At 39.6% G+C, this 27,551-nt stretch overlaps 1 protein-coding gene across 1 annotated transcript in view; it reads right to left on the bottom strand.

Moving 5' to 3' along the window:
* Positions 1-25,948, bottom strand: part of Madm (MLF1-adaptor molecule) — a 66,817-nt gene extending 40,869 nt beyond the window's left edge. The window contains exon 1 of the mRNA XM_034984901.2: positions 25,466-25,948. Within this exon, the coding sequence (XP_034840792.1) occupies positions 25,466-25,591 (126 nt within the window). The 5' untranslated portion in view covers positions 25,592-25,948. The remainder of the gene's footprint in view (positions 1-25,465) is intronic.
* Between the last annotated feature and the right edge of the window lie 1,603 nt (positions 25,949-27,551).

The following is a 27,551-nucleotide window of genomic DNA, read 5'->3' as shown; positions in this document are numbered from 1 at the left end:
TAATGATTCTAAGATTTTCTTTATGGAAGTTGAGGTCAGAATTGGCCGAGGAATCAAGTACTCGTCGGTAAGTGTTTAAATAGCTACTCTTTGGTTGTTTTATTTCTTCTCAGAGTAACTGCAGCTGATGTACTTCACACGAGGGCGTGTGCTGCTAAGGACAGGCGTGTCGGAGATACTCGGCAGTAATCGGGACGCAAACGTTGTCTAGTGGCGTTGATCGAGTCTACGCATTATGACACAATCTGGGTTACCATGGACACGTAAGAAAAACAATATGGCTTGAAGATGGTAAGAGAAACGACTTGTGTACTTGTGTAGAATCGTATCCCGCGTTCCTATTAAGCCAACATAATAACCCTGTAGATAAACGCCCAATAGAAGGAAATAAGACGATCCTAGAGCTCTCTGCCGATATACATGTAATTTTATCATATTTATTGTTGACAGACATAAAACGATGAAGAGATTTATTTTTTTTAAAGAATATTAGCCATATTAAATGACTAATATCCCCCTTTCCTCTCCAATTAAGCATCAAGCTTGTGCTAGGAGTAGGTACGACAATAGTGCAACGGGCGGGGTTTGAACCGTCGACCTTTCGGTTTTCAGTCCACTCCTATACCGGTTGAGCTATTGAGGCTCAAGAGATAAATCGATACTTGGCTTAGTTTTAGAATGTAGAACAACAAGTAATACAATAATCGGAGCAATATGTTTGTATGGAGAACTGAGAAGCGCGTATGAACTTATGTAACCTTAGCCTACTTACCTATTAAACGTTGGCTATTCAATAATATATCAGCTACTTATATACAATTCGATCGAATTCTGACTACAGTCTATAGAGCGTCATATGAATTCATTTACCTATTAGTTGTAAATTAAGCGATATTATAATTAAGTTGAAGAATAAGAAAGCTGTGATAGCCTAGTGGTTAGGACGTCCACCTCCTCATCGGAGGTCGGGGGTTCGATACCGAGCACACACTTCGGAGTTCAGCCAATCACAACAATTGAGATTGTAATAATGATTGATGCAGGTTTTACGGAATTGACCAGCCGGCAATAGGTTGATCATGGTGATGATGATGATGATGATGATGATCGGTTGTAAACAGTAAACGCTCGACGCGCTATCGAAACCATGTAAATAAAGACTGGAACTAGCTATCATAGACAAGTTTTTGTGAGCCATTTTTTGCTGTCCCGGGGCGTTCGTGGTACGCGAGTGTGACACCCAAACACAGATAAGGTGTTATTGTTTATGAATGGAATAATGATGAATGGCTGCAAGGATGGCGAGGCGGCGAGGCGCGAGGCGCGAGGCGCGAGGCGCGAGGCGCGAGGCAGACGTGCGGTGAGTCACGTACCCTCAGGGGTGAGGCCGGTTAATATTTGTCGTCATTCATCATTAAACAACATCATTAATCGTGGATATTTTGTTAGTTATATTTTGTTAAGTAGATATATCTATATTTTTGCTTTAAATTTAAATTCCTTTACATATTTAACTATTTTATTTTTACCTACTGTTAATCTGTCAAGTTACTCTGTACGTTATTAAGTCTGTCTGTTATTAAGTTAATCTATACTTTAATCTGTTAGTCTGTAAGTTAGTGCATGTTAGTTTATAAGCAAAGTTTCACCTGTAATTGACGACCATACTGTTTATTGTATGTATTTAAATGTGCGGTCTTTTATGTATGGAAGTTGTCGGTGATAAATAAATTAAAAAAAAAAAAAAAAACATGACTTAGGGCGTTTGTGCACTCATCCGTATTCGGTTCGTATCCGCGATTCTTCGAAGTGGCCGTCATGCAAATACGTAGGTACATTCGATTCGTATTTTTTTCACGGCTCCGCAAAGTCACGGAAGGGTGCACAAACGCTCTTAGACTGAGAGACTTTCTACCAGAGACGTGTTATCCTACGTTGCTCTGGATGGGTGTGATGACCAACTCAGAGATTTAAATGAATGAACTAGTATAGCTTTGTTTCCAACTTCCATTGCCGTAAAGATAAAGACAAAATAGTCTAGCCTAAAGCTAAGAAAGCTAGACGTATAATTCATTGAAAGCTCTCTCCAGCAGACAAAACAAGAGGGAGTGTCCTCCAAACGCCCTCGTGCGGCGCGCCGACCTACTAAACGGATACTTAGGACTTTGTTCACCCAACAATACTGGGGAATAGGGACGTTAAGTGGCTATCGATGATTCACCGACTTTCAAAAAGGAGGTGGTTGTCAATGCGGCCAGTTTTTATTTATGTAAATGTACATCGATTTTTTCGAGGTTTCTGGACCGATTCGCATTTTTTTCCAAATCAGTTCTTTAATGTTTAAACTATTGTGAGTGATTTCTATTATGTATACATATCTGTCCGGGGACCGATATTATGTAGATACCTATGTATATACAATTCAAATTTATTTTGCCAAATTGTGGGTAAATGACAGATAATGGCGCCGATTCTGTTGTCTTTCTCTAAACTAAATTTAGTGTACATGCATCTTTTTCTTTAAAATATTGCTAAAAAAGGACGGAACATGAATTTTACATGTAAAGACTGTAAATTTTAGTGCACGCTACTTTCAACAATAGGCTCGCGACTGGCAGCTAAGGTCACGAGGTTTGACAGCTCTAAATTAAATTTAAAATTGTCAAACTGTGTCTGTCCTTTTTATATTACTTACGTTAGTTAGAAGAGGATGCGAATACTCTAAAATCAGAATCAGTCCCTCGACTTAGAGCAACCTGGAGAGCATTCTTTAACAACCTTACTTGACAATTTATACATCGATCGTACCTATATTATGTAGAACAGACAGGTATGGTATATCGTTCCGGTGACCAAAATCCATTTTAGATCGATGCTCTATCGATAGTTACATCTAATCGTATATATTCGGTCATCGGTGTCGGTTTTTGCCTGCTCATTAGACATCCATGGCAGGCCGTAACTCGTACATTCAAACGTAGCGCTCAAACCGAGTAGCACGCGCTGTAAGTGGGTAACGCATAAATTAAACCAGCGTGAATCAGCCACGCCGCATGAATCACGGCGCCTTATTACGGGCAGAGTCGGGGTGGGCGCGATAACCTACCTAATTACCGTGAGATAGAGTCTAGAATAGATGTGACGAGATAAACGCGGATGGCGTCAAGTTTTTGTTTGTATGATGCACAAAAAATGGTGTAGACGTACTATTGAGTGACATAAATGCGATAATTACACGTGAATCAAAATGTCATGTATTATATTAGTACAGTAAATAGAGCATTTAACCTCGCACTGAATTTCAGATCCAATTTTAATTTTTTTTTTAGGTTAAGGGTCAGTTACTGACCATAACATCACAAAATGCTGACAGATCTAGATGGAGCTTCGATCGCAATCTTGACGGAAAGTTTTTGGCCAATATCTTGGAAACCATCCGCTTTAGAGCAAAAGATATTCAGACCATTATTGTAGAGAATAAAATTTTGCACCAATTTTGCAATGAACCAGTTTTTAAAAGTTTATAAATTAGAAAATTAGAAATAGAAAAACCGGTTCATTCAATCGGCCATAAATCGTAAACGGTAAATTTTACAAAAAAGTTTATAGGAAATAAAAGATGCAAAATTTTATTGTCTACAATAATAACGTAAAAAAAAATTAAAATTGGATCGGAAATTTAGTGTGAGGTTGACCAAAAAACTGCTTTATTTACTGAGATATATTTGGACGTGCCGTGTGGGATGAGTTCCCAACGAGTCACACCCAATCGTGTAACAATGTTTTAGAGCCTCAATAGCTCAACCGGTATAGGAGTGGACTGAAAACCGGAAGGTCGACGGTTCAAATCCCGCCCGTTGCACTATTGTCGTACCTACTCCTAGCACAAGCCTGACGCTTAATTGGAGAGGAAAGGGAAATATTAGTCATTTAATATGGCTAATATTCTTATTAAAAAAAAAAAAAAAAATGTGACTCATCGGGAATATGGTGACCAGCCCTCCTCTTCCCGCAGGTGTCGTACGAGGCGACAGGGAATATAACGGAGAACGGGCAGCGTCCTCTGTGCTACATCTACCATCTACTGCGATCACCAACCCATCTGCCCATGGTGATTGTAGGCGTAGAGCCGTGGTCGTCAAACTGCGGTCCCCGCTGGTATTTGTGCGGCCCGCGGCATACCAAATAAAGTTACAAAAAATACTAATTATACCTACGATTAAGTATCGCAATCAACATTTTTAAAAAAATATCGCAATCGCCTTCCAGTCATTTAAAAGACACCATGAGGATTTCACGTAGTCCCAAAGACGCGAACATAGCAGAAATTGTAAAAAAAAATGCAACATCATAATTCGTGAATTGTAAACTTTTTTATTTTTTACTTAACCTAACTACCTTAAAATAAAATGTGTTTTTTTTTGTACCTACCTAACCAAAATCTCAAAATAAACATTGTTGTTTTTATTTACCTACATTCACTTGCACTCGCGTTGCTAGTTTTCACATAGGTACAATTCACAAGTGTACGGCCCTCAGTACTATCTCACAATGTCCTATGTGGCCCTTGACCAAAAAAGTGTGACGACCAAGCGTAGCAAGACCAATCATTAATCTATGTTGTCAGCAGTTCAGACTGTTATAGGCTATTGATGATGCTGACGAAATTAGGAGGACATGAAAATTGAAATAAAAATTGGTTCATGAAAGATGTTATGATAATGGGTTCAATACTCTATTGTCGTTCGTTCTAAATCCAAACTATTAGCAAGCTGAAGTGGCAGTGGGCAGGTCATGCGTAGAGGCGATGGCCGTTGGAGCCGGAAAGTCCTGGAGTGGAGACCGCGTTTAAGCAAGCGTAGTGTGGGACGCCCTCCAGCACGATGGACCGACGATATAAAGAGGCTGGCGGGAAGTGGCTGGATGAGGAAGGCTGAGGACCGGGTGTGGTGGCGCTCTTTAGGGAAGGCCTATGTCCGACTATTGTCGTGCCTACCTTAGCACAATGCCTCAAGTCTACTTGCCTAATTGACCAACTTCCTTAAAAATCCGTTGCTATGCGTGAAAGGAAAATTGTATTGAAAAATTAGTAAACCGACACAATGTAGGGTAATTGGGTAATTAACTTCTGACGGCTAATTAGTGTATTAGCATACGAGTTACGAGTGTGATAACTAACGTCAGAACACTAATTAATTGTAGCTGCATAATCCAGTACGGTGGCTATGCTTTTCCGAGAAAATGCAATTCTCCAACATTTTTTATGTACTTTAAGTACCTACTTGTGTACTTAAATTATTTCTACAAGCTGAAAATCAGCACAATTTTCTCTTTTGTAAGATCAAGACATACAGCAATAGGTGTATAGCCAACGCCCAACTCTAAACTAACGCAATATTTCAAGTTTTTCATTTTGTAAACTGAGTGACGCAAAGAAAAACCAAAAGAGGAAAAAACAAGTGAATTAGGGTTTTCATAACACAAAAGCAAGAGTAAAGAGCTGTATGAAATTGGAATTCCTAACCAAAGAAGAGATATTTGAGATCAATGTGGCCAGTACGACAAAACGTCAATTTCATATGTTTAGACCTTTTTTTTTAAATAGATATAGCGAGCAAACGAGCAGGCGGGTCACCTGATGTTAAGTGATTACCGCCGCCCATGAACATTTGCAGCACCAGAGGAGCCGCCGATGCGTTGCCGGACTTTTAGGAATTTGTTGGTCCGCCCCTTGAATAACCCCATGTCATAATCTAGTGGGAACACCGCCGATGGGAGTTGGTTCCACAGTTTGCACGTGCGTGGAAAGAAGGATCTGGCACAGCGGACGGTCGAAGTGCACCAGACACCCAGATGGTGAGGGTGAAATTCCTTACGGTGGCGCGCGGTGCGGTTGTAGAAAAAAGAGGGTGGAATGAGGTCAAAAAGCTCTTCAGAGCACTCCCCATTATACAGGCGATAGAACACGCATAGAGAGCTAACGTAACTTAATATTAAAACGAAAATCTGACGACTGACTGATCTATCAACGGCCAGCTCAAACTACTGAACGGATCGGGCTGGGCATGCAGATAGCTATTATGACGTAAACATCCGCTGAGAAAGGATTTTTAAAAATTCAACCCCTAAAGGGGGTAAAATAGGTGCTTGAAATTTGTGTGGTCCACGCGTTCGCGAGTCACGAGCATAAAAACTAGTCTCTCATAAACATGTAAATGTTTACACCCTAGTTCTAGAAGGGACGGCGAAAGTGGCATTAAGATTAAGCTATAAATAGTTTGGATGTAAATAAAGACCGATAACAAACAGTAAACGATCTGTTTGAGCTGGAAATAACACTAGGGGTCGAGCATTAACTGTGAATCATTATACAAACAAGTAGGTTATTGTATTAAAGGAGTTATATTGAACGCCAAGAAACAAAAATCATTTTTTAAAAGGAATATTTCAAGAAATGTTCTTAGGGTCAAGTTTGTGTATGCGGCAGAAAATAATGTACGTCGACCTTTACAAAGAGAGCGTTTTGTAGATCGTTGTCTCTGTCGTTGAGATGGACAAAACGTCACATACATAGGTATGAGTGCAGAGTGACAGAGATAACGCACTACAAAGCCGAAATCTCATTCTAAAGGTCTATTTTTTTATTTTATTTTTTTATTAGGAACACACACAATACATTAATTTAACACAAACTACGACACTTATAAACAAACACAGACTGATAAATGTATCTATAAAATGTGTACACAGCATTTGCAAAATATCTAGACAAATAAAAAGAACTTAACTAACTACTTAACTAAACAAATAACTAAGTTACTTAGGAGATGAACCCACCGTAAAATGATAAGAGCTTTTTTTTTAATGCAGTAGCTGAGTCATGAAATATGTCGACGCCAGGTATCTTTTTTGATATTTCGTTAAATTTTGCACATATACGCATAGTTGGGGCTTGATTTCCTAGATGAGATTTGGTGAAAGGTAAAGGTCGATGTACATTATTTTCTGTCGCGTACTGTACGACGTTATTATCGAGATGGTACGCACTACGCAGCCGGCACGCCCACGCCGGCCATTGTGCCGCCCGTGTTGTCGGGCCCTTATTGTAATTTATCGTCATTGGCTACACATAATATCATTCCTATACAATTCGAGTTGGCCATAGAGTACCCATTATAATTTACAATTCTTCTTTTGCCTATATGTTAGCCTCGCCCTGTATCAGTAGGGCGATTTCGTAAAACCTGCATCAATCATTATTACAATCTCAATTGTTGTGATTGGCTGAATTTGTACGATTCTTGTTGCAACAATGCATTGTAGCCAATAGTGAGCGAGCGTCAACCAATCAGAGGTGATTGCGATCGTGACATTGTAGCTGCCATTGTACCGCAATCGCGCAGCATGACTATAAAGATTCAAGTACCAGTGGTGGCAAACCTTCTCGTATGTGAGCAGATTTACAGTACGCGGCAGAAAATAATGTACATCGACGAAAGTGATAGCGGTTTTGTAGAGCTTTATCTCTGTCGTTGAGACCGACAAAATGTCACATAGGTATGAGTGACAGAAACAACGCTCTAAAAAGCCGAAATCTCATTCTAAAGGTCGTCATGGCAAATATACCAAGAAACAATAAGGAAACTTTTATCAGCAAGAAAATAAATTGATTTCTATTGGCTCACAAACAATCTAAAACAAGGAACAATTCTCGGAACGCGGCAGAGGTTTAGAGCCATTCCATTGAACATTATCCTTATCATTAATGAGGTAAAGCGGAATTAGGGCGGCTAACGGCTTGCCCGAGATAAAAGCCCGAGCTGAGTGGACATTCGTGCTATTAATAACATAACAATCATTTAAGTATAGTACGCGGTAGAAAGTAATGTACATCGGCCTTTAGAATGACATTTCGGCTTTGTAGAGCGTTGTCTCTGTGATTCATACCTATATATATGACGTTTTGTCGATCTTAACGACAGAGACATAATGCTCTACAAATCTGCTATCTCCTACTAAAGGTACCTTTCGGCCGCGTACTGTAAATGGGGGTTATAACTACTTTAATCTAAATTGGAATTCTAAGTTTAAGTTTCATATTAAAAACATCGGTAAAAAGGATGGGCCTTGAAAAGTACAACAGACAGACAGACACATTTTCCCTTTTTTTGACATTTATGTATCTAGTAATGAGAGAGGTTATTTGATGTTCAACACTCACCAAGTCAAAATTATAAATGCATCCATTCTCATATCATTTGGAAGGCGGCATTTCTTGCGGCATTTTTTAAAAATTCAGATACAAGTTAGCCCTTGACTGCAGTCTCACCTGGTGGTAAGTGATGATGCAGTCTAAGATGGAAGCGGGCTAAACTGGAAGGGGTATGGCAGTTTTATTAAACCCTTTGGTTTCTACACGGCACAGTACCGGAACGCTAAATTGCTTGGCGTCACGGCTTTGCCAGACTAGACCAGAGAAATTATAAATTTCCAAAACCCCTGCCAGGAATCGAACCCGGGACCTCCCACTATTAAGACCACAGTGCTTTATGGTTACTATTACGCCACGGAGGTCGTCAAAAATATCGCCCAAGTTCCCTGGTGGTATTCGCAGCCTACGCGACAACTTTGCGCGGCGGGCGGCAGATTTATAGCCGCCTTCAACTTGATCTGTGATGTTGCCGCGAGCCTGTTGCCGAGCACGTTTGGAAAGCCGCTACATAAATTGTGGCCAGGTGGGTAGTTGCAGATATGAATATGCATCCATCCATACTAATATTATAAATGCGAAAGTGTGTCTGTCTGTCTGCTAGCTTTTCACGGCCCATCCGTTCAACCGATTTTGATGAAATTTGGTACAGAGATAGCTTACATCCTAGGGAAGGACATAGGCTACTTTTATCCCGGAAAATCAAAGAGTTCCCACGGGATTTTTTAAAATATACATAATATATCATACTGCGACAAAGTCCCAGGCATCATCTAGTATGATATATATGAAAGTATGGAAGTTCAGCACTGGACGCTTGCAGGCTATCTACTAGATGATGCCTGCGACTTTCGTCCGCGTGGATTTAGGTTTCTAAAAATCCGGTGGGAACTCTTTGATTTTCGGGATAAAAGTAGCCTATGTTCTTTCCCCCGGGGTGCAAGCTATCGCTGTACCAAATTTCGTCAAAATCGGTTGAATGGGTGGGCCGTGAAAGGCTAGCAGACAGACAGATGGACAGACAGACAGACATACACACTTTCGCATTTATAATCATCATCATCAACCAATAGACGTCTTAGGTCTCTTGTAAAGACTTCCACACGCCACGGTCTTGCGCCGCCTGGATAAAGCGGCTCCCTGCGACTCGTCTGATGTCGTCCGTCCACCTAGTGGGGGGTCTTCCAACGCTGTGTCTTCCGGTGCGAGGTCGCCATTCCAGCACCTTGGGTTTATAATATTAGTATGGAAGTGTGGATTTCAATCTCAATGTGTCGATAGTTACATACGTACCTACTTCCTATTTTATGCGAGTATGCTGTAACACGTGTTGGTGTTGTTGTGATGACAAAGCCATAACGTAGTGAACAATTGGTCGGTGTTGTAGCCTTGAGCTGTCACACGCGCTCAGCAATAAATACTAATCTCATCGAGATTGAACGTATCTTCATGTACCTACAATAATGGTACTGGTTCTGAGCACAACTAAATTTTAGAGTGTTTGCATCCTCTTCGATTCAGACGAAGTGCGGTTATCGGCTAGTATTACAATAATGAAGCAAAATTATTAATGTAAACAACCTATTCAAGTCTAAAAGTTTTGTTATTGAACGAAAACAATTTCCACAGTTGTGTACATTAGAAAATCGTAGGCAACAAAAAGCTGACTGATGTTGGAATGCCAATAGCCGGACATTGGCCATTAACATCGATATAAATGACAAGATACGCCCAAGCGAACCAAATTTTTCACGGGTTTGGAAGCAAATAAATCAGCGCCACCTCTTAGATACTGGTTGCGCTAACTTATTTATGTAGTTAATTTAAAAATATTTCCTGGTGTTTCCATTCCTAACTCCTTAAACCCGAATGCAGCACTCAGCAAGTCTGCGAGGAAAAGGACTAGAGTCCAGAGCCGCGACGCGACTCACCTCATACCTACGTATATATAAAAAAAAGAAAAAATAGGGCTTCTTCTCGAATACGATGCAAGTGCGCGCAGTTCGAAGAAATGCAACGTTAAAACTTAAATTATAAAAAATATAACATATCTCCATGTGCTTCATTGTGAACACGTGAGACTTTCTTTATCGTATATGTTTGTGCTTTAATCGTGGTGGAATTTGTGAAGAAAGAACCCGTGGAAGAAGTGAAAAGTTAACGTCGGCCATACTGGAAGATCTCAAGGCAGATTGATTCAAGTAAGTGCTGCATTTCCTTCTGTCTAAATCCTTTCTTTATTTCATTTGCACCACGGTTTATTTGTCAATTTAATACAGTCCGCTAATCCATATTTAAATGCATAATTTAACATAAATTAACATAACATAACTTGGCGCAAACAGATACTAATGAACGATCCGTTTGAAATCCAGACGTCACTGAGGTTGCATTGGTGCTAAATAAACATTTTTAGGACCAATGAGTCGGTGCCATTTTTCTTGTTCAATGGCCCTGTCCTTACGAAGTAATATATTAATCAAGGGCCATTAATTAGAAGGGCGGAGTAGTTACACCAGTCCGCGAAGTGTCGGCGAACGCAGATACGGCGCTAGGTCCGCCAAACTGCTCCATCCGCATCACGGCTCATTGGCTGCAGCCAATGCCAATGTAGGGATTTATAACAAAGGTATGTGACTTGACACACAATACCATCGAGAGAAATATGCATGTGGAAGGAAAAGAGGAGAGGAAGAGCAAAGAAAAGGTGGATGGATTTATGCGTTGACGGATGACAGAAGTGAGTGGAAGAAGAAGACATACTGTGCCAACCGACCCCACGATAAGGTCAAGAAGAAGAGACTGAATGGATTAGCTAACAGAATGTCTGTCGCAGAAAGATGACTGCTAGAATACAGATCTCAAGCCTGTTGCTTGAGAAGATGGCAGGAAGCAGCAGGATGTCAGAGATGGAGAAACGGATGTGGCGCGCTCTCAGATATACCTCTATTTAGCGGTATATACAATTAAAAGAACAGTGAATAGGCACTTTCGAGGCAAATGCGCTCTACTTTTGGCTGCTTCATCACCTACTTTGGTGTGATAGGCAGTCAAGTGCCTATGCCTCCTCAATTTACACAAATCAACGCAGTTAAATTCGCGGGCGGCGCGTGCAGCAAAAGCTGAAGGTTGCAATTATTTTATCCTCCCCCAGTAACTAACTATGAAACGTAAACAAAGTTTGTGTTTTTAATTCTTTATAGCACACAGAAGTAACAGAACAGAAGCCAGTTATTATGTAGACAGTACAAATAAAGTAAGTAATAAAAAGTATTGTTGAGAGATAAAAACGCAATCATTATGCCTACATGTTTATGATAAAAAGTACAGTTACAAAAATTTCGCTTTCAACTTTCGAAATAGATATTGTCCAATTTGGTAGCAAGTATAACAATATCTATGAACGTAGAAGTATAGAAACCAATTTATCATTGTCAATCAATGCGCCTGCACCATTACACATTTGTCCATTTATAATGGTAAGTACCTTTCTCTTACATTAAGCGAAAGCTATTTCACTAGTGAGTACTACCTCGTTGAAGTGAGAATATTGTTCTATAAGTTCAAGCTTTAAGCACGAAATTATTGTGTCGTTATTAGTTTCACGATTCTAAAGTTTTCTTGCTCTCTCAATACATTTCTGTTCTGCGTATTACTTCCAAGATTTAGAAGTCTCAGGTTGAGATCTATAAGAGCGTACTTTGACTTTGCTCAGACTTAAGATCGAGTTAAAACGAGACAGATTTATGTGAGTAATATACATCTGTCTCGTTTTAACTCTGTCTTAAGTCAAAGCTAAGTCATAGTGCGCTCTATAGATTTCACCCTTGGTAAGAGTTATCTCAATTTAATATTTAATAGCATTAATAGGCTCTGCCTCTATGTAGTTTATAGTTATGCCTATGTGTTACTTATATTTATTTAACAATAACAAAAAACCTTGTGATTTTTATCAGCTTAAAATTTTATGATTCACTATAGCTTCACTACACAAATTTCAACCCATTATTTCACCCCCTTAGGGGGTTGAATTTTCAAAAATCCTTTCTTAGCGGATACCTACGTCATAATGGCTAGGTATCTGCATGCCAAATTTCAGCCCGATCCGTCCAGTAGTTTGAGATGTGCATTGATAGATCAGTCAGTCAGTCAGTCAGTCACCTTTTCCTTTTATATATTTAAAGATTGAAAACGCAAGGATTTTTACGTATACTTGTCATAGTATTTGCAAACCTTTGTAAGTAATTTTCTAAGAATCCCGATTGTCTCTTACCACGCACCTGCCTACTATGTGTTTCAAGAATAAACGTAAGTCATGTAACAAACAAGCTATTGTTATTCATGTTTCTTGTTATTGATTTTGTAAGAACTCTGCATGCACTCTTGAATTTATTAAGTTTGCTTTTTCGATTCTGACTTTTATTCGTATTTGATCGTCATAGTAACACCTACCTAGTATGAAATATGTAGTAGAATTCGCTTAGCTTGTTGGTGATTTTAAAATAAAGTAACTATATACTTAAGTTATATATGTATAAGTCAAAGTCAAAGTCAAATGATTTATTCAAAATAGGTAATTAATAACTCTTTTTGATGGTCAGATGTTGGATTTCTAAGATATAGTGGTGATAATTATTACGCAAACTTAAAACTAAAGCTACGAGGGTTCCAAACGCGCCCAGCCCCCCGATTGTGTAAGAATAACCATTTCATGGCTATCGCAATCGTCAAGAAATTCTGCCCTTTGATTGGTTGATTCGCTGTTTACATTTTTTCACAGCCAATCAAAGGGCAGAATTTCTTGACGATTGCGATAGCCATGAAATGGTTATTCTTACACAATTGGGGGGCCGGTCTGAGAAGAGCCCACAACAAACTCAGCCGGGTATTCTTTTTATTATCACCACTTTACAAAATCATAAATTAAACTTATTAGAACTATCACAAAGACGTTAAGCAACTCATTCCCAAGCTTGCTTATCACTTAAATAATCCTTTACATTGTAATAGGATTTTTCAATTAGTTTACGTTTTATGAAAACTTTGAACTTGTTGAGAGATATGTCTTCTGGAAGAAGTCTATAATAATCAAGACAATGCGGAATCAGGGTACCGAACGGGCGTGGGCCGCCCAAGCTTGGTGATTGGGTGTGTACGGCGGCGGTGTGCAGGCTCGACCGTACCAAAGGGAGATCTCCCACCGAGCGGTTGGTTTGCTCAGTAGCGCCAGCTGGGCTGACGCGACGTCTGTGTCTTGAAACTTCTATATTATAGTCCAGATTGCAGAAAACTCCGTTAGTGCGAGTACTGTCTGCGGTACATTTGTTCGGGACTACGTCATGAAATGTTATCGATTGAATAGCGCCATCTAGTTACATTTGTGGCAACCGCCAGAGGGGTATCCTCCTATTAGGCGTGTATAGGTGGTGGTCTGTTTGTGCCCAAGCAGGCACGTTCTCGCCGGGTTGCAGGCGAGCATTGCACCCGCCCTTCTAACGCCGCCTTTCTCTCGCGCCGTCTGCGGCCTGTCTGGCGAGCCGCGAGCCGCGAGCTGCGAGGCTGCGATTCGGTAATACTTTCACATCGCCCATTGTATTTGCTATTTGCGGCATTCAAAAACAACCGATCGGGCTCGCTTGTTCTATTATTAGATAAGAGACATTCTTTGCTTTGTCTCGTTACCGATTACGTTAACGTTAATTGAGAATTGTTCGAGTTCTTGTTGGTATACAAATAATTAGTATTTTTCAACTTTCAAAGTAATATTAATATACTAAATAAGGTATCATAATATGAAAGGGGGCTTTACCTGTAGATTCTAAACAGATTTTTATTTAATTTTAGGCATAATAGTTTTTGATTGATACAATAGATTGAATTGATGATTGATTTGATTATACCTACATAATATGTTCATTTAAGTAAAGTTATAGTATAAGGTGCTAGAATGGCGACCTCGCACCGGAAGACGCAGCTTTGGAAAACCCCCCTACTAGGTGGACGGACGACATCAGACGAGTCGCAGGGAGCCGCTGGATGGCGGCGGCGCAAGACCGTGGCGTGTGGAAGTCCCTACAAGAGACCTATGTCCAGCAGTGGACGTCTATTGGTTGATGATGATGATGATGATGATATAGTATAAAATCATATCAGAGTAGTCAGAACCAACATTAAGTAGGTAAAGTAAGTACCTAGGACCCTAACCTACCGCCTACTGTGTTGAGTAATTAACAACTCAACTTGTCGTTAGCATTAAGTAGGTACACGTAGGAACGGTTCTAAGCGCTCAGGCATCGCAACGACATAACGAACCAGCAAAGAGGTGATATAATAAATCGTTATAATTAATTAACACTGAAAGGTGAATGCACGGTTAATGTTAATGGTTATCGCGTCGGAAAAATACACGCTACATTTGAACCGTATTCCTGTTAGGCTAACATGCGCACCACGAGAAAAATACACGCTACATTTGAACCGTATTCCTGTTAGGCTAACATGCGCACCACGAGAAAAATACACGCTACATTTGAACCGTATTCCTGTTAGGCTAACATGCGCACCACGAGAAAAATACACGCTACATTTGAACCGTATTCCTGTTAGGCTAACATGCGCACCACGAGAAAAATACACGCTACATTTGAACCGTATTCCTGTTAGGCTAACATGCGCACCACGAGAAAAATACACGCTACATTTGAACCGTATTCCTGTTAGGCTAACATGCGCACCACGAGAAAAATACACGCTACATTTGAACCGTATTCCTGTTAGGCTAACATGCGCACCACGAGAAAAATACACGCTACATTTGAACCGTATTCCTGTTAGGCTAACATGCGCACCACGAGAAAAATACACGCTACATTTGAACCGTATTCCTGTTAGGCTAACATGCGCACCACGAGAAAAATACACGCTACATTTGAACCGTATTCCTGTTAGGCTAACATGCGCACCACGAGAAAAATACACGCTACATTTGAACCGTATTCCTGTTAGGCTAACATGCGCACCACGAGAAAAATACACGCTACATTTGAACCGTATTCCTGTTAGGCTAACATGCGCACCACGAGAAAAATACACGCTACATTTGAACCGTATTCCTGTTAGGCTAACATGCGCACCACGAGAAAAATACACGCTACATTTGAACCGTATTCCTGTTAGGCTAACATGCGCACCACGAGAAAAATACACGCTACATTTGAACCGTATTCCTGTTAGGCTAACATGCGCACCACGAGAAAAATACACGCTACATTTGAACCGTATTCCTGTTAGGCTAACATGCGCACCACGAGAAAAATACACGCTACATTTGAACCGTATTCCTGTTAGGCTAACATGCGCACCACGAGAAAAATACACGCTACATTTGAACCGTATTCCTGTTAGGCTAACATGCGCACCACGAGAAAAATACACGCTACATTTGAACCGTATTCCTGTTAGGCTAACATGCGCACCACGAGAAAAATACACGCTACATTTGAACCGTATTCCTTTTGAGAGTGAGGGAATAGCGTGTGTCTGCATTTATGCACTACTAGCTGATGCCCGCGACTTCGTCCGCGTGGAATTAGGTTTTTCAAAAATCCCGTGGGAGTTCTTTGATTTTCCGGGATAAAAAGTAGCCTATGTCACTCTCCAGGTCTTAAGTGTCTTAAACTATTACCCATGCAAAAAAACACGTCGATCCATAAAAAATGGGGCAATATAAAAGATCGAATGAAAAAGAATTAAAGAGCAAATTGAAAGACGAATTCCATGCGAGTGCCTAACAAACCGGTCTAACTATCAAAGGCTGAATAAGTAAACAATATGTAGTTTTTCAATATACATAAGGGAATTAGCGATATCAAAGTCAAAACAGACTTAATAAAGGAAGTAGGTAGGTATAACACGATTTAAAAACTTATATATAGGAAATAACCAATTAGGTTGAAAATAATAATTCGTCCTTGTTTTAAAATTAAGGTTATATACTATGTGACATCGGCTAATTGGATAGACGTATTTAATGTTAGACGACTTTAGTCTAGATATTTTATAGACCAAGTTTAAATGTTCTCACATTACAATGAAAAGATTCTAAATAAGTAGGACTGGTATCTATCTACCTAGTTATTTATCTAAATATGTAAAAAGTAAAGTCTTGACTCACTGACTGACCCATCAACATCAACGCCCAACCCAAATTCTAGGACCTAGAAAGCTGAAATTTTGCATAGAAATTCCGTTTAAAATGAAAAATTAAAGAGAGAATAAAGACGATTGGCAGACTACACACACCTTTGAGAAGATTATGGAGAACTCTCAGGCATGCAGGTTTCCCCACGATGCTTTCCTTCACCGTTAAAGCAAGTGATATTTAATTACTTAAAACGTAACTCCGAAAAGTTAGAGGTGCGTGCCCAGGATCGAGCCCCCGACCTCCGATTGGAAGTCCCTTCTCATACTGAGAGGAGACCTGTGCTCTGTAGTGAGCCGGCGATGGGTTGATCATGATAAGACAGAAAATGTTGAGGAGATAGTAACCACTACTCACATCACTACTTACATCGCGTATTAACTTAACCAAAACATAAAATGGAGGACAAAGGCAATACCAACTTGTTCAGTATAAAAGTTGTCAGGTTACAAGACAATAAATCGTGTGCCGACAAAGTTGACAATTGTTTTTTGTTGGGTGTATTTAGATTTACAATGAGGCATGTAATGGAGAGAGAGCCAGCGCGTGCCGGACCTTCGTTATTTTATAAAAGCTGAAAGTTTCTCTGCGTATTGTGTCCAACACAGGGAGGAACCCCTGCCAGCCACCCTTTAGCTTTAATAAATTGTTAAACTTTAAAGGTGTCTGGCAAGGGGCTGCCACGACACTGTCTGGCAATACATGACGTCATTTCCAATACTAATTCGAAGAAAATATAAAAAACCGGTCTAGTACGAGTCAGGCTCGCATAACGAGGGTTCCGTCCTCCAGTCGTATTTTTTCGACATTTTGCACGATAAATCAAAAACTTTTATGCCTAAAAATATATGAAAATCTGCTTTAGAATGTTCAAGTAAAGCCCTTTCATATGATACCACACTTGGTATAGTAATCTTACTTTGAAAGTTGAAAATAGCAACATTTGTTCATGGACACATTTAAATTTTTCTCTTGTGATGTGACCACAAATTCACGGTTTTTAGATTTTTCCCTTCATGTCTGCTATAATACCTACCTTCCTGCCAAATTTCATGATTTTAGGTCAACGGGAAGTACCCCGTAGGTTTCTTGACAGACAGACAGACAACAAAGTGATCCTATAAGGGTTCCGTTTTTCTTTTTGAGGTACGGAACCCTAAAAATGACTTAATACTTTGACGTCAAATTTTTACACCTAGGTATATTAGCTGTTATCTCCCAAAGCCGCTGTTATCCAAACTTCATAGTCGCTGATCGTTTCTCCCTGTTCTCCCTGTGTTAGGGACAATACGCAAAGGAACATACAGCTTTTATAAAACAACGAAGGTCTAGCACGCGCTGGCTCTTAGTCCATAACGATTGTAGCATCAGAGTTTAGCATCGCGTGCGAAGCTGCCATTGTTTTTGTGCAAATCGCGACAATTTCCACTGTCGTAGAGCCTTGCACGAAACGGCAGAGCAGCTTAGCACGGATCTAATTGTAGTCCCTATGTCACTTCACACTTGGAGCCACGGGTTTCCAGATTGGTTTCTAGACACTTCGATCTCAGTCATTAACAGCCTGCAGCGAACAACAAATTACCTAAATTGAGTAATGTAAGTAATTGGATTACTAGTATTACTTAATAGTTATTATGTGAAATACATTAAAAGTTGAACAAGGACTTAGCCAAAGAAAATAGGATTATTTATTACTAGCTGATGCCGCGACTTCGTCCGCTCGGATTTAGGTTTTCGAAAATCCCGTGGGAACTCCTTGATTTTCCGGGATAAATAGCCTATGTCACTCTTTAGGTCTTTGACTATACCTACCCATGAAATAAATCACGTCGAACCGTTGCTCCGTTGCGACGTGATTGTAGGACAAACCAACCAACAAACACACATTCGCATTTATAATAGGGGTAGTGATTTCAAACTAGATTATATAAATAAAACGATAAAATATCAGCATTATGCAAGCTTTCAAGTATCTTGATATCGAAGTAATTTATTAAGTAAGAGAGCTTTTTACCTTTTCAGTAACGAAATATTTTATTACTGACTCCAAATAACAAGCACATTCGCCATTGAAGCGTTCAACTTACTTTCTGATCAAAGATTAAATCTTGTTATTCTTATATGCCACTGTAACCGTTTCGCTGCAAGATTGTATCGGCCAAGTATGATTACAACACTAAAATTTAAAATTATGAGCTATATATGAGGAACTTGAATACCTTCGAAATTGGGTTAATGGTAATGATAATAATTCCAGACTTCTTCGAAACGCCGCTCGGTGGATCGTCGAAAGAATTTCGGACTGTTGGAATTCGCAAACACCAGAATTTCAATCGTGAGGATGGTTTTAAGGGTAGCGCCACACCTGCTGAACGTACGGCGCCGATACTTCAGCGACTGAACTATCGGTCGTTGTATTCGGTTGGCGTGACACATCAAACGTGAACGAACAGTCGGACGGGGCGGCGCCGGGCGTTTAGTTCAGCGCTTTACGCGACGAAATATTACGTACGGTGGTACGTGGCGTCGACGTCGTCGCGCGTCGTCAGCCGGAGTTGTCATTTTGTAGTGTGCAGTTGCAACGTGTTGAATTGCCCAGAAAGATGGCTTTTATTACAATATTGGCGATGATTCCGTTGTTTTTCGCTAAACTAAATTTAAAGTATCTGCATCTTTTTCTTTTTAATATTGCTAAAAAAGGACGGAACATGAATTTTACATTTAAATACTCTAAATTTTAGTGCACGCTACAAATTTAAACGATACGCTCGCGACTGGTAGCTAAAGTCATGAGGTTTGACGGCTCTAAATTAAACTTAAAACTGTCAAACTATGTCTGTCCTTTTCATATTATATTAGTAAGAAGAGGATGCGAATGCTCTAAAATTTAGTTGTGCTCAGAATCAGTACCATTGGCTATTATAGAGGGCTTAGAAGAAGAACTTTCGGTTGCGTAACGCGTCGCGTAATGTGTCGCTTGCTATGCAAAATACATTGAATGCGTTCTAGCCTAATTAATCGCCCGAACGGAAAGTACGGCCATTCACTTGCAACAGGTGACAACCCTATAAGAATAGGTCTAAAATTTTGAACGGTATTAGGAATCTTCCTCTCTGTAGGGATATCTACTCGTGTGCTCGGCGCTACGCCGAACGCATCAGAAACTCAGTAGATGTGTCATAGATAACTTATAAACATTGCGCGCGCATTGAACCGAACTTTCGGCGCCGTACTTTCGGCAAGTGTGTCGCTACACTGGTAACTACTAAAGTGGTGATTACACTGTACATAGAGCCGACAGCTTTCACTGAACTAACTTTAAACTGATTGACGGTTATAAAAAGATAATGCAAGTCTTCATTCAGACTTTCTTCCGCACATCTGCACTTGAGTTATAAATAGACGTTAATTTCACTTTTGTAAATAAAAAACCGGTCAAGTGCGAGTCGGACTCACACACGAAGGGTTCCGTGCCATCGTACAAGATAACACTTTTATTTGAAACACTGAAAGTTAAGGCAATCTACATATTATTGTGATTTAGTATATTTTTTCACGACCACATTTTGTTTTGTAATGTAATCACGAATTCGACGTTTTTAGAATTTTTCCTTTACTTATGCTATAAGACCTATCACCTATCTATAGAATAGAATAGAATAGAATATATTTTTATTCAAGTAAACTTTTACAAGTGCTTTTGAATCGTCAGATAGTTTAATTTACCTAACCTAACCTAACCTCCCATTAAGAAAACCACAGCGCTTACCACTGCGCCAATGAATTCTGACCCAATCTATTTTGGTGACAACAAAAACATATTTTGTTCACACGCTGTCTTAAAATTAACATTGCTAATTTGCAGACAAAGGTCACCCACTACTCAAATCTCACAAGCGTCAACACTCAGAAAGAAAATACTTCGCAAACTGCTTAATAGATACGACTTTGAGCATCGATATAAATGACAAGATACGCCCAAGCGAACAAAATTTTTCACGGTTTTGGAACCAAATAAATCAGCGCCACCTCTTAGATACTAATGAACGACCCCTTTGAAATCCAGATGTCACTGAGGTTGCATTGGTGCTAAAGCACCACTGAATCGGTGCCATTTTGTTTGTTCAATGGCCCTGTCCATACGAAGTAATACTATTAAGTCAATGACTTTGAGTGTAGCTGTGTAGGTAGGGCTGCCAGGTCGCCAAACCTAATAGCCGGACAGACCAGCCAGTTTGGCCGGACATTTGGGTAGAAAGGCCGGACACCCTACATTATTGAGGATTTTGTGTCTTACCTAGTATTAATAGGTACGACAAAAAAATTGTAAGCTTTTTTATTATTGACATAAATCTTGTTGTCAGGCGGCACTGCCGCCTGCTGCGCTCGGCCACGCTCGTTTGCGAAATATAAAAAGCCTAACAAAAGCCGGACAAGCCGGACACTGTTTATTTTGGCCGGACACGCAATCAAAAATCCTACGTATGTCCGGTTTTATCCGGACGCCTGGCAACCCTTGTAGGTCACAAATCAGACAACCGTCAAGTGGGCGTCGACGAGGTCGGGATGGGAGTAGGATTCAATCAGTTACTGACGTCTTGCCGACAGACAATTACGACTGCCACTAATAGATTCTGCCCGTATTCAGTTCCTGGCTACTTAGTCGAATAAATTCGCCCCTAATTCGTTTTATTGGGTTCCAATCCAATCCAATACATCAGCCCGTATGCGTCCATTGCTAAAAGGGCTAGTCATAGGCTTTTTCAAGAGCGCGTCACCAAACACGATTCTCCGCCTTCCTCATCCATCCGTACAGTGGACTACAGATTGTCTAGACTAGAGAAAAGCAAGAAAGTGGAGTTCAGTAGTACTCAGTACCAAATTCCTAAGTAATAAAAAAAAACAAAGGAGGAAAGACACAGGCTACTTTCTATCCCGGAAAATCAAAAAGTTCTCACGGGATTCTTAAAAACCAAATTCCACGCGGACGAAATCGCGGGATCCTCTAGTAAAAAATAAAATAAAATTCAACCAAACTGTTAAGTATCAAATGAAGCGATTGTCAAAGCTCAATACAGGCGTAAAAGTGAATTTAAGAAGAGACGGGTATCGATTAGGCGCTACAGCGGCTGCGTGAAACACGACCCCGAGCCTAGAAAGCGACAGTGATTACGGTTGCGCAAGCGCCGAACGCGGCGGTCGCTGACCGGCGCGGCCCGGCGCGGGCGCGGCGGGGAAAGTCGCGCACAGTTAGCTAGTGTGCGGACATGTGCACGTCACTGGGGTAACGGGGAGAACTGACAAGCTACAGGTCTTACAAATACAACAGTGAGTGTCGATAGATCATCTTCATGATCGACCTACCGCCGGCCCTCTAGAGCACGGTTCTCCTCTCAGAATGAGAAGGGTTTAGGGTATAGTCTGTCACATTGGTCGAGTGCGGATTGGCAGACTTCATACACCTTTAAAAAATTATGGAGAACTAAGGGTGAGATCTATGAGATAGAGCACACTCTGACTTAGCTTAGACTTAAGACAGAGTTAAAGCAAGACAGAGCTATATATCTCACATAAATCTGTCTTGTTTTAACTCAATATTAAGTCTGAGCAAAGTCGTAGTGCGCTCTATAGATCTCAGCCTAAGCACAATTTGCGTCACCAAAGTTGGAACAATAGTATTACAACTCAATTTAATAGGATTTTTCGATAAATTTACTTACTCCTCGCCTCTATAATCGGAGGTCGGGGGTTCGATCCCGGGCACACACCTCTAACTTTTCAGAGTTATGTGCGTTTTAATTAATTAAATATCACTTCCTTTAACGGTAAAGGAAAACATCGTGAGGAAACCTGCATGCCTGAGAGTTCGCCATAATGTTCTCAAAGGTGTGTGAAGTCTACCAACCCACACATGGCCAACATGGTAGACTATGGCCAAACCCTTCACACTCTGAGAGGTGACCCCTGCTCTGAAAGGAGACCCGTGCTCTGTAGTGAGCCGGCGATGGGTTGATCATGATGATGATGATGATGTACTTTTAATTTTAATTAGCATGGCAGCCATTTGGGAATTCACATATCTTCCTGATTTTTGATTATTTGTTGTCAAAGCGGCAATAGAATTAATTATGCACTGATAATTTCGAATCTCTAGTCTCTGCCTATTACGGTTAAAGATAATTATAAATACTGACTAACGGACAGCGGGAGCTCAGTAAGTAATAGGTAATAGTTTAGGAACAGAACCTTAAAAAGGTCAATGAAGAAATTTTTTAAATACAGTCCACTTCAAGAAGTCGAGGGTATTCATCAACCGATCATGATGATGATGCCATCACCGGCTCACTATAGAGCACGGGTCTCCTCCCAGGTGAGAAGGCCATAGTCTATCACGCTGACCATGTGCCGATTGGTAGACTTTACATACCTTTGAGAACATAATGGAGAACTTTCAGGCATGCAGGTTTCCTCACGATGTTTTCCTTCATCGTTAAAGCACATAACTCTGAAAAGTTAGAGGTGCGTGCCCGGGATCGAACCCCTGACCTCCGTTTAGAGATGAAGGCAGACGTCCTAACTACTAGGCTATCACAGCTATCTTGAGGTTATGACTTATTAATAAATGTATTTTTAAGGTTCTTATTAACTTAGTACTGATCAATGGTACCACTTTTATATACACAATTAAACTATACACAATTAAATGATATCCCTAAACAACCGCACACACATCTCGCCATATATGCTGACGACACAGCCTCGTATACTACCTCTGAGGACTGCGATCTTGTAATCGCACGTTTACAACTTTCTTTGGAGTTATTGAATAGCTTTTTTACGAAGTGGAAGCTAAAACTAAATTCTAATAAAACAGAAAGTATAATGTTTACTAGAAAACGCTCGGTTCCCACATCCACAATTAAAATAGATAATTACTCTATACCTTGGAGCCGTCAAGTTAAATACCTTGGTACAATAATCGACGATAAAGTAAATTGGTGCAAAAATACTGACAGCCTAATTCTTAAAGGAGCTAAAGCTATTAACGCATTACGACCAATACTCAACCGTAAGTCTAAATTAAGTTCTTGCACAAAGTTGAGAGTTTATTCCACTTTAGTGAGACCCTGTATAACTTACGCAGCTCCCGTCTGGTGTAGCATCACCGACAGTAAATATTCTAAACTACAGGTAATACAAAATAAAGCTATTAAAATAGCATATAATACACCTTTCCGAACTAATCTCAAAAAATTACATAATAGTATAAAATACCCTTTTCTAAAAGATTATATTTTTAAGTTATCCCACAATTTTTATATACGTAAAAACCCTACTCATCCAAATATGTTGATTTCATCAATCGGCAGAAGTAGACTCGGCACGTTATCGTTTGCCGATACATACAACAGGTATAGACTGCCCCATCACTATTTCCTCGGTGACTCATAACAGTGTGTCAGTACAAGCGACCGGTTAACGCAGCGCGTTGCCGATTCTGTAGCTCAGTTTTTCTACCTACCCGGCTTGTAAATAATAAGTAAGAATTTAATGCTTTTGGCGTCGTGTTTGTACTCTTTTTTTAAATAAAAATTATTGTTTTTCGTAGTAGTTAGACATAATAGCTTACTCCGAATATTGTTATAATTAGTTAGTTTAGTATCTGTGTGTTATAGCTCAAATATAATGCACATTATGATAATATTATGATTTAGCGATAGGTAAATTAATATAAAATAGGATCTAATTGTCTGTACACTACGTATGTAGATGTAGGTATATGTTTATAAAGGTGTTTAGCCTGTACAAACAAATATTTAATACTGTTGTTAGCAATAAGTTATCTTGAAAAACTGTTGCATAACTTTTTGTAATTATTATAAAAATAAATGACATTTAAAAATCAAAAAAATCAATGGTACCACTACAGATACAGGATGCGGCAGAAAGTAATGTACATCAACCTTAAGGAGATTGCAGATTTGTAGAGCATTGTCTCTGTCGTTGAGACCGACAAAACGTCATATAGCTAAGAGTGAGCTTGTGAATGAGATTGTAAGAGACAAGGCCCTACAAAGCCCAAATGTCATTCTAAAGGCTGATGTACATTATGTTCTGCCGCGTACTGTACTTCAAACTACCTACTCCTTTTAGCATTTCAAGTTAACCAGTAAATAGTCACTATAGTCTATAAATAACTACACAAACAACTAAGGCTTTAACTAATAATACCTAGTCTGTGAAGTTATTTATAGTGACTACTATTATCAATGCCTAATGTATTGATAGCTGTGCACAGCCGCCAAACAACAACAAGAAGAGAATCTTTGCTATCTAAATCTAAATATATAACAGGAAAAGGTGACAGACTGACTAACTGACTGACTGATCTATCAACGCATACCTCAAACTACTGGACAAATGAGGCTGAAATTCGGCATGCAGATAGCTATGATGTAGGCATCCGCTAAGAAAGGATTTTTGAAAATTCAACCCCTGAGGGGTCAAATAGGGGTTTGAAATTTGTGTAGTCCATGCATCCATGCTGAAGTCAAGGGCATAATTTACTATTTTAACACTATATTTAATTGCAGAATATATTTTATAGGTCTTTCAGAAGAATAAGTACCTACAAATGTACATTTCACGTCTTAGTACCAACTTTTGTAGTTTAAATAGCTATTCAGAGCAATAATTGTAGAATGCATTGATTCTGATTATTGGAGATCTCACAACATCAAGAAATTACTGTAGGATTGCAATAAGTATCTCTTTAACAAATGTAAACTTGTTTTAAAGCATACAAACAAAGCATTTAAGTATTGAAAACCTTACTACTTTTAAGGTTGAAATTTTCTTAATGACATTAATGGTGTTTTAAACAAAGATAATGCTATATATAACACATTAATAAACTTATGAATATAAAACTACGTCGTATTTGTAGTAAAACATCAGCTAACCTTGTGAATCAGCTGATGACACCTTTGTCCAGTGTTACTCACGAAAAATTCAAGGTATTTCAATAGAAAATCGAAAGTAAGCGAAGTACATACCTCCTCACGACGTTTGAGCCAGCGTCCGCAGGGGCTTTCCTCCAGAATCTCACTCTCGTCCTCCGAATCCTCTCCACTTTCTCGAGGAGACTTGCGCTCCTTGTCGATACTTCTGCCACCAGACATTGCACCAGATTACTCAACACCAAACAACAAACCAACACCGCACAGTCAACTGATACTTCACAGATGTTTTCACCAGAGAAAACACTAGGAAATATTTTCAAAATACACTTTTTCTTGTAACCATAACCAAGGTTGCAAGACGAGGTGTCACTAACGTTTCATCCCAAACCATTATTCGTTACACGACACTGTATAGAACGATTGTACTCCTTGAAATATGAAGATCAAAGATTTCTCTACACAAAGCGATAGAACGCAACGAGTCCAGCGAGCTTACTCATGATAATTGAAATAAATTGTTCGCCGGCGTATCTCTCGACGTTTTTCTATCGGACACAAATATAAAACCATAGACACTTTCACTTTTTTTTCGTCCCCCAAATCAAATCCCAGTTTCCAATAACCATAGACTTTATCACTTTTACAATTTTCAAGTTATTTAATTTTAAATTATAATTTTCGAAGATTAAAATGTGAGTAAATATAAAATAAAATTTAGAATGAAATTAAATCACAACTTTTCTGATCATAATATTTAATTTCCTTGTACAGCACCATCTAGTGAACTAGTTAGAAAAAGGCTAGGTCTAGCGACAGCGACATCTATGTGAAGACACAAAATACAACAAGTTGTGTTTCAACATCAACCATTTTTTTATCAGAGTAGAATATCGAAGCTATTTACTAGATGGCGCTATACTTTAGTTAACTTTTACCACTCACGAAAGCTCAGACTCAGGAAAAGTTTACCAATAAAGCATCTAGGTAGGTACCTACACCGAACACAGTCAGCTACTTCAGTAGATATCTAATCCGTAAAAACCTAGAGCAACTGTATCATAGTACTAGCGGTGCTCTGTTTCTAGGTTTACGTGCTTTTTATTTATTTTGTACTCGTAACAAACTAATGGGAGAAAGGAATTATACGACTACGTCGTAGTCGTGACTTCTAGCTTCTAGTTGTCACTACGAAAGTCAGTACCTATGTACCGAGAAACAGAGATGCTTTCATACTTTATTCTTATAGCACCAAAATTTGGTGCTATAAGAATAAACTCAGAGATGATTATCAGTACCCTTAATATAAATGCGAAAGTGTGTTTGTTTGTTGGTTTATTGGTTTGTTGGTTTGTCCTCCAATCGCGTCGCAACGGAGCAACGGATTCCCCAGATTGTTAAAAATCTAAATCCACGTGGACGAAGTCGCGGGCCTCAGCTAGTAATACTTACTATATAGGTACCTAATATTGTCAGGTAAGTACTTATTAAAAAACAAGCACAGAATTCCTTTCATTTTAAATCTCCTTTGCCTCTCTTGTGTAAACAGAGACGGTCGTCGTCTCGCAATTCACAAAGGTAAATACCTAAATAAGCTACATTTCAAAGGTAACCAAGGTATTAAAGTTCAGACCATTAGATAGGGAACATTTGTCCTGCGGAGTGCGGAGTGCGGAGTGCGGAGTGCGGAGTGCGGAGTGCGGAGTGCGGAGTGCGGAGTGCGGAGTGCGGAGTGCGGATGCGAGACGAGACATTACAGCTCGGCGATTGCTTCGGGATTTGGGATATTCTCTATCTTCATTTTAAAGATAGGTATTAGGTATATACCTACCTACCTAATACTTCAGAGCAAAGCTCATACAGTTTGTATTTTAAAAAGTGAAGTTAAATTCATACGCTTGTGTGTCTGTGTGTGTGTGTGTGTGCGTGTCACGTCATATTATGTGTAGCCACACACACTACATAAGTGTACGCACATTTTGACACCTACGCGCATGATTTAAAAAATTGCAGCCTTTTTAGGGTTCCGTACCTCAAAAGGAAAAATGGAACCCTTATAGAAACACTTTGTTGTCTGTCTGTCTGTCTGTCAAGAAATCTACAGGGTACTTCCCGTTTCAGTCCCCCGTCAGGGTAGTTTCCCGTACTAGAATCATGAAATTTGGCAGGTAGGTAGGTCTTA

The sequence above is a fragment of the Maniola hyperantus genome, chromosome 3 (genome assembly GCF_902806685.2).
Source record: "Maniola hyperantus chromosome 3, iAphHyp1.2, whole genome shotgun sequence".
In the NCBI taxonomy this organism is placed as follows: Eukaryota; Metazoa; Arthropoda; class Insecta; order Lepidoptera; family Nymphalidae; genus Maniola; species Maniola hyperantus.
This window is presented reverse-complemented; position numbering and strand designations above follow the sequence as displayed.